Source organism: Zophobas morio, unplaced genomic scaffold, assembly GCF_036711695.1.
Source record: "Zophobas morio isolate AGI-343-1 ecotype UQ-CSIRO unplaced genomic scaffold, CSIRO_AGI_Zmor_V1 ptg000376l, whole genome shotgun sequence".
Lineage (NCBI taxonomy): Eukaryota > Metazoa > Arthropoda > Insecta > Coleoptera > Tenebrionidae > Zophobas > Zophobas morio.
The window spans coordinates 84,137-91,818 of record NW_026972480.1 but is presented as its reverse complement, the minus strand read 5'-3'; the positions used below and the strand labels follow the sequence as shown (position 1 = coordinate 91,818).

The following is a 7,682-nucleotide window of genomic DNA, read 5'->3' as shown; positions in this document are numbered from 1 at the left end:
GACCTTTCGAATACCTTAGACCGTAGCCGCGGGCAGGTGACAGGAATAACGCCAAGGCTGGACGCGGATTTTATATATAGGCTTGTCTGTTACAAGCACTTGTACGATGCTGGCCTAGGGGCAAAGAGCAACCCTCGCTCCAACGAAGAAGTAGAACGGTAGGCGAAAGGCCTAAAATTTAGCCAACAGTCGTAGGCACATGAACTTTCAAGCTCCAAGGCCACCCTGACACGCTCAACTTAGGATGTATCTTTAAAGGATCGCCGACGCTTACCTTGCAATGTTCAAAGCTGTATGGGAGCTGTTTCGCACCTCTTACACCAAAAAAATAAGTTAAAGGTACAAAAAATAAAAATGCTCGCACAGGACGTGCGAAAAGCGACGAGAGACGAAAAAAACGCATCTCTCTTGAACGAGTGCTTTAAGACACCTAAATATTTTAGTAAAAAGCACTAAAATAGTAAAAAAAATCAACAAAAAGATAAAATAATGCTTATATCCAGAGAAAGATAAAAGATTACATGTTTATGGGTATAAGCACTAAAATGATTAAAAATAATAATTAAATTATACTAAATTAAATAAAATATAATAAACTTAATAAGTAAAGTACTATAAATTATTTTCACTTTAGCTAGAGACAGAACTAGTAGCAGTACTATTTAATTAGCATTATTGCCCAGAACAATGATAAACTCCATTGCAGACCAGTTAACATTAACTAGTACGTAAGCACCTAGAATCGATCCAAATGGTAAAATCACTCATTTAGTTTAATCGACAGATATTGGCGTAGGTATGCAAGAATCATTGCGTATTAGAGTAACTTAGCCTTAAACTCAAAAAAGTGAAAAGGATAGGCCGGATTATAAGGACAACCCCTAGGATCGAGTAGCAGGCAATAACGTTAGTATCCCAAAGTTAGCAGCAACGATTAGTCTCACACAAGAACCTACTGGAAGCAAACCCTAATACGAAGGATAAGAGTCCTCAGAATGCTGTCTCCATAAGGTTTTACCATTATTATAAGTAGTTCGTCCGAACTGCGCGTTAGCAGTTATCACTTTCCGTGGTTTCTCTCATCCCTTGAATTTTATTATTAAAGCGCGGCAACCATATTCTGAATGGTTAGGTTAATCTTCAGTGAATAAACTTTACAGTTTAGAGCTAATACCTTAAGTTTACTATTTGTTTTCAACTCAAGCCACTAAAGCCACCAATCCTAGAGGGTTGCTAAACAGCACAATGATTTTTTAACCTGCCTGAATTAAGGAATTCCCCCATGGATGGCGATCTAACTGGAGTTAGAGAATACCTTCAGGAAAAGGAAAGATTTAGTCTATTTCTTTGATTGTTAGACTACCAAGTTTAAAGGTTTAAGTTCAAAGTTAAAAGGTAAGTTAAATTAGTAGCCCAGTTGAATGCTGATCAGACACCCAACCAACACAGTTGACACGATCTTTACAGGATAGCTTAGGCTTCCATAACTGTGTTAAGCGCATAAACACAAAGAAGTATGTTAACTTAAAAGCAAAGTTTGTCAGTTTCTTCCTTGCTAGCGTTCCTTGAGGCTAAGTTTGACTTTAGTTAATTGTCAATTTATCCCTCCTGCAGTAACATTCGATTTACTTAATTTAAGTTCTTTTAGCATTAAAGTTAATACCAAGTTGGTTTACTTTCCTACGGAGGTAAGATAATAAGCAAGCAGAACCTCAAGGTTATTAAAAAATAGCTCGTTGCTTACCCAATAAAAATACTGACTAGATTCGAACTAGTAATTCCTCCAAAAGTGATGGTTTTACTAAATAAATTACAGTAAAGTTACACTTTGATTCAATAAAACAAACTACCACTCTAGAAATGATAATTTGGTCATTTTACTAAAGTAAACGAAAAAGTAAAAAATAAGGGTTAAATTCCTTTAATCGCTTGGGTCTCAGAAAAGGCAGGCACGGCCTCTGGGATGGCTGATACTTAAGCCACCTGTAGAGCCTAACAGCGTAAATAGGATTTAACCTTTATTCTTTACTTTTTTTGTTCTACTTGGGTAGAATGATCAAATTATCTTTCTAGAGTGGTAGTTACTAAGTGTAATTTAACTGTAGTTTACTTGTAAAACATTCACCATCACTGGAGAACTAGTTGCATAGGTTGGTGCTGTTAATGTTAGCATTAGCCGCTTGAAATCTCATGAGCCCTGGAATGTTGGCTATTCTAGGTGCCTTCGCGATGGCAATGTACATACTTCCTATAAAAGTAATGGTGGCTTTCTGCCGCCAAGTTCAGCGTCGTACAAGTGCTTGTTACAGATAGCCTATATATAAAGTTCGCGTTCAGCCTCTCAACAGGGTGTTAGCGTATTCAACCCTATCCCATATTATATATTAAAAGTTCATTGCACGGTTGGCGATAACTGAGCGGTATCTCAAATATCGTAATTTACCTTAACTTTAGTAATAGACTGGTGTGCTGAAGAAGCCGTTCGTAGGTAGCGGTAGCAATGAGTAGAAAAACGTTATTTACAGGTTCAATCTGGGAGTCTTGGTGTAAGGTATCGTTGCCAACAAAAACATAGCGCGCCCGTAATAAGGCGTAGCAGCTTGTTTTGTCTCACTTTAAGCGAAGAGATTATGCCGGTGAGCGGTAGCCCAGGAAATAGAGGCGTGTGTCATGATCGATCGGATACTCAACACATACGTGTTGTTTTTGTGCAATGAGGTTTGCGTCGGGCACAAAGTAAAAAGGGTGTAGAGTGTAAACCGCCTCTTTGATCTTGGCTGCGATATAGTTTAAGTACGGCTGACACCAGTGCTTATTGTTAATAATGACCCCCGAGATTTACTGCCTGAGGACGCTAAGGAATTACCTTGTTTTCGAAGGTCAGCGTCGATAATGGTGTAATGCGCTTCTTCATGACGAAAAGGGCTTTGCTGTTTCCCGCAATAATAGTAGTTTTACAATGATTAACACCAGTCGCAAGCGTCACTGAGTAGTAATTGCAGATGCTGGCGCAATATGGGAGGCCACTTTGACGAGGTATAACTCGCCGTGCCATCCGCTTAAAATTAATTCGCGTGTGGAAATCATCAGATTGGGTACGTTGCGCACATAAGGTGCTAAGAGTAAAAAGGCGTCAGAAGAGATCCTTGTGAGAACCCCACTTAGTATTCTTAGGGGCGAGCGCTTATCGCCTCGAGGACGCGGTCCTTAAAGATTTGATCACGTTAAAAAAAACAAAAGGAAGGGCTATAGCGCGCATTTTGGTTGAAGCAAGTTCTTATTCAAACTTGGTCAAAAGCTTTTTTGAATTCAGATAGACGACCCTTTACAAATTAAGAGCACGAGTCTTCTACTCTGTTTAGCGAAGGAACTGTTGCTCTTAAAGTATCCTAGTCAGAATTCCAATTGAAACCTCTAGCAGAGTGTGGCTTGCGTTAACAAATGCTTTCAAGCGCCTGATAAGCCTGTATTTGCTTGGTATGGCTGCAGGTCGTGCCGTGTACCAGCTTAAAGGAAGGCGCCAGAAGCCATCGTAGAGTTGATGAGGAGCATAGACGTTTTACCGCCACCATTGGTAGTTGTTTAACATCCCATGATACCGTCAGGGTCAGATGCATTCGTCTCGGTAAAGCGTTAATAATTTTGATATTGCCTATGGATATTACTCAAGCTGTTCCTCGACGTCAGCTGAGAAGTTTAATTTCCTATGTACTTCACTATAACTAAATAAGCAGGAGGTATTCCCTGAGTAGCGAGGTGAACAACAAAAAGTGCCGCATTGTCAGTATCATTTTCCGCCACAAATTTCTCGTCTCTTGTGGTAGGTATGAGTGCACTGGGTTTCCGTATATCCTAACAAACTTATAGAAGAGACGCGATCGTTAGCATTATTTTCGATATATAAATTATTCTGGACCCAGTTCTTTCCTAATAATGTGCCGGTAGGTAGGTTAAGCGCTAAATTTTCTGCGGAGGGGCGACACCGTGCCCACCCGAGTAAGACGTCACCGCTCGCAGACAAGGGGCATCAAATTATCAGGCAAGCGGAAGTTCAAGGTTTAAAGAAGCTTGAGATTAACTGTTGCGTGATCGCTCAATCCGAGTTAAAAGTAAATTTCTCATTGAGGCGAATGTAGCCAATAAACTTGTGTTGCAAAACTAACGTGAGGAAGGTTTAAATGCACCACTTCCTTAATAAATACTACCTGATGCAGCTTTTTTCACTTCCGCACCGAAAATATCTTTTTCCATTAATTAAAATAGCAGCGTTCGATGGAGTAATATATTAAGTTTAAACAAAACACTTGCATCTTTTTTTCAACCTCAATTGCTTCTTACAGCCCGCCAATATTTACAGCTTTTAGCTCTTAAAACTTGTCTAGAAACTTAACTATACAAGAGTGAAAGTTATTATCGTTATTTTTAGATATTACTTTCAAACAACTGTCATTCTACGCCGTTTAATAGAACGTTATTAATTCTGTTGTTTTTCGACTCAACGAAAATGGTCCATTTTGGAATTTAAATTCTTGTGTTCACTCGGCTTTGTGAAGAAAAAGGGGACCGATACGTGGCCCTGGCACTAACACTGAAATAACAGCTTGCATTCACGAGTTCTGCAGTGGGTAGCTTGTTCATTTTTTCTGTAATTGAATCCAAAAATAGTCTTATTTTATCTTTATCAAATGATTGCAACGGCTTCCGATAAAAGTTTTTAATGGTAAACAATTATACCATTAAACATATAATTTTATTCGTATTGTCTATTAGTACATCCGTGCTATCATTGCTTTTGCGAGAATGTTTAAAGTATTTGCCATAATTCTTTTAGTTTACAACTTAACTTGGCCAGACCGTTGACAACTATAACTTGTTTATTTTAGAAATTAACTAGTGGTATTCAACTCTTTTAATTGTTTTAAATTTTTTTTTAAAAAAAGTACTAAAATATTGTTTCACTTGTACACAACTCTTTCATTCTTCTAGCGTGCACAGTAAAGCTTTTCTTCCATCTTTAAAAAATAGTGCACCCTTAAAGTACTTATCTTTCTTAACTACTATAGCAACGGTGATATGGAAATACAAAAACTTTAACGAGGAATAACTTCCGTGATTCTAAGCATTCACTCAACTTCGTATATACTAGAGCACGATGTAAGCATATAAGCAAACTTAGTCTCTGAAGTATTACCGTAAATCTATTTAAAAAAGCACAAGTATTCGTTATTGAGCAAAGGTCCGAGACCTACTAACTAAAGTTATACTATTGAATCTTTATTATAACTTTTTAGATTAACACAATTTTCAACCGAGTAAAAACTACATCTGAGGAACTTGGATTTTCTTTAGAACATTTAAGAACTTCCCCCCATAAATCTTTATTAGTACTCTAAACCCTTTTACGCGCTGAATTACAGCGCCTTCTCGGTTTTCCGTGGCGAGTGGCGTCTTGCAGGTCTGCGTCGCTGCCTTCCGACAGATTTTCGGAGAGTAAGAAGAGTGGCTCCTGTAAATTAAAAAAAATAAAACCAGCGAGTACCATAAAAACGGCGCTGGAAAAGTACGTCGGAGGCGACTGGCGTGGATTGAACAACAAAATCGTCTTCTGAGTCGACTGGCACAACTTGTTCTTTGCAAAAATAAAAATTCAAAGGAAAATGAAGAAAAATAAGCCAATTCACATGCCTGTCCTTGCTGGTCCCTCTACGGTAACGCGTGCTCTAATAAAAAATATTAGCAAGACTAAAAAAATCTATTGAAAAGAAAAACGTATGTTCTGGCGATCCGGTGGAAGCTCCGTTCAAAATGTCATCTTCGCAGACGCCTATGAAAAGCAGCAATAACAGAAAACCACGTGGACATGATAAGCGAGATGCCTTCTTGCATTTCGGCCTCAAATGTGACGTTCGACTCATCAGCGAAGCCTTTAATATAACGAAGTTCATGCTTGTTAGCAACCACTACCTAAAAAAGGAGCGCACCAGTAAAGGGCGCGCTGCTGACATCCTCATCATCGCAGGTGGACAATATTAATTCTGCTTGGCAAATATCACTGAAGAAGACGCTGATTGGCCTGTAAAAAGTATATTGATTGTCTGAACTCCTTTTAGTAAATTCTTACCTTCCCCCTTCGTCCAAATAGAGGGTCAGCCGCGTTCGAAAGCCCTCACAAAAGCAAAGAAAAGCCTGAAGAAAAACTAAATTTTTAAAACCCAGTGATCAATAGCTATACGGACGCGAAGGCCGCGCACGGGGAAGGTTAGCAGCAGATCCCGCTGGTACGCATACTCCAATAGTTCTTTACATTCAATAGAAAATTCGGTGTGCAGCCGCGAATCCGCTGCTAAATAATAGAGTATGAGATCACAAGGGTATGCCAGGGACGAAAATAACACCGAACAAGTCACCGTCGCACGACTTAAGGCAAAGTTGAGTTTCTTTAACGGAAAGCGTAATTTCTGCAATATTCGAGGGAAAGTTAAGCAAAAGTTCGCTGAGAAGGGCGTTCTTGTGGAAAAATGAAATCAGTAAAAAACTCTGAAAAAATAGTTTTATATGCAAAGAACCTGAAGTGTAATAACTGTTCTACACTTTTCTTTGTAAGTAATTAACGGCAACAGGTCGCCAACAATCACGTTAAAGTTATAAATTTTCTCGACACCTTTTGTAAGTATTTACAGTTAAAGCTTTAAACATAATATATAACCTGCTTGTCTACATACTGAAATAAACTTTTAAAGTGATAACATTTTATAACTAAATATAAATTAACTTGAAATTATAATTCACAAGGCAACCTGTCTTTAATATGACATTAAAAAGTCTTAATAGACTAAACTATTAATTAGTATTAGAAAGTTGAATTAATATAATTAAACATGAAAATAAGAAAATGATCATGAAAAAACCATATTTACAACGCAATTTCAACTCACACGTGGTTTCTTCGGACGACGGTATACACAATTGGCAGTGCTCCACTAACTTTTCGCCAGACAAACACGTTTTAAAAAGAGGTGTAAGAGTCTATGAATTGCATAAAGGAAAAACAGGTTTATTAAAACTAGTTTATTTAGTAAAAATATACATTTAAAGAACCTTTCCTAATAAGCAACAATGTAGCGCATCTTCCTGGTTACGGCTAAAAAGTTCTCTTCGGCTTTGTAATTGAAAAAAATTAAGACTGAAAGAAAAATGGCAATAAGCTGAACGGGAACTGCACGAGGACCGCAAAAGCAACTTCAAATTATGAAAGTGTAAGGACAAATATATATATATATATAATCCTTTACTTTTCCACTGTAAGCATCAAAGTATATATAGTCACCAATTTTGCTAAGACACTGAACAGCTTTTGCAAATACTTTTATATATGATTTGAATTGAACCAAAATTACCATTGTAGTTTTAAATTTATAAGGAAACCTTTTAAGTTTGTTCCTGCTAGCTCGTAATTCATTATAAGCTATTACAAAAGTTTTTCAAGTACATATCACTGCAGCGTAAGAAACAGAGTGGGCGCCACCCCGTAGAGGTCCACGATGGCACACCCAAGCGTGTATTCAATAACATTTGTGTTTGGATGGTCGTAAATTTTGTGATTTAAATAGTAAAATGGGTTGACCTCATCGTTTCTCTCTAGCGCAGTATCGCTTGTTTGGTTATAAGCTATGATGTTCCAA

At 37.8% G+C, this 7,682-nt stretch overlaps 1 protein-coding gene across 4 annotated transcripts; it reads right to left on the bottom strand.

The window, feature by feature from the left end:
• Positions 1–5,314: 5,314 nt before the first annotated feature.
• Positions 5,315–7,501, bottom strand: LOC135120344 (cell cycle checkpoint control protein RAD9B-like). Of its 4 annotated transcripts, none has more exons than XM_064044647.1 (14): positions 7,426–7,501; positions 7,293–7,363; positions 7,099–7,239; positions 6,909–7,026; positions 6,567–6,661; positions 6,396–6,507; positions 6,237–6,343; positions 6,122–6,186; positions 5,982–6,073; positions 5,877–5,924; positions 5,770–5,824; positions 5,686–5,720; positions 5,565–5,629; positions 5,315–5,506 (listed from the first exon to the last, which is right to left on the bottom strand). In XM_064044647.1, exons 1-14 carry the CDS (start codon positions 7,457–7,459, stop codon positions 5,390–5,392), a joined length of 1,155 nt encoding a protein of 384 aa, XP_063900717.1. In that variant the 5' UTR covers positions 7,460–7,501; the 3' UTR covers positions 5,315–5,389. The 4 variants fall into 4 exon arrangements, with proteins under 4 accessions (XP_063900717.1, XP_063900718.1, XP_063900719.1 ...); XM_064044648.1 differs by having other exon boundaries at positions 6,237–6,340; positions 6,408–6,507; XM_064044649.1 differs by having other exon boundaries at positions 6,936–7,026.
• Between the last annotated feature and the right edge of the window lie 181 nt (positions 7,502–7,682).

Bases quoted from the DNA above. Each gene is read 5' to 3' on its own strand.
- LOC135120344 (XM_064044647.1), bottom strand. From the start codon at position 7,459: ATGAATTACGAGCTAGCAGGAACAAACTTAAAAG. The intron at 6,508-6,566 runs GTTCTTTGCATA...TTTTTCCACAAG, and splicing joins GAACAGTTATTACACTTCAG to AACGCCCTTCTCAGCGAACT. The intron at 6,187-6,236 runs GTCCGTATAGCT...GTTTTTCTTCAG, and splicing joins TCCCCGTGCGCGGCCTTCGC to GCTTTTCTTTGCTTTTGTGA.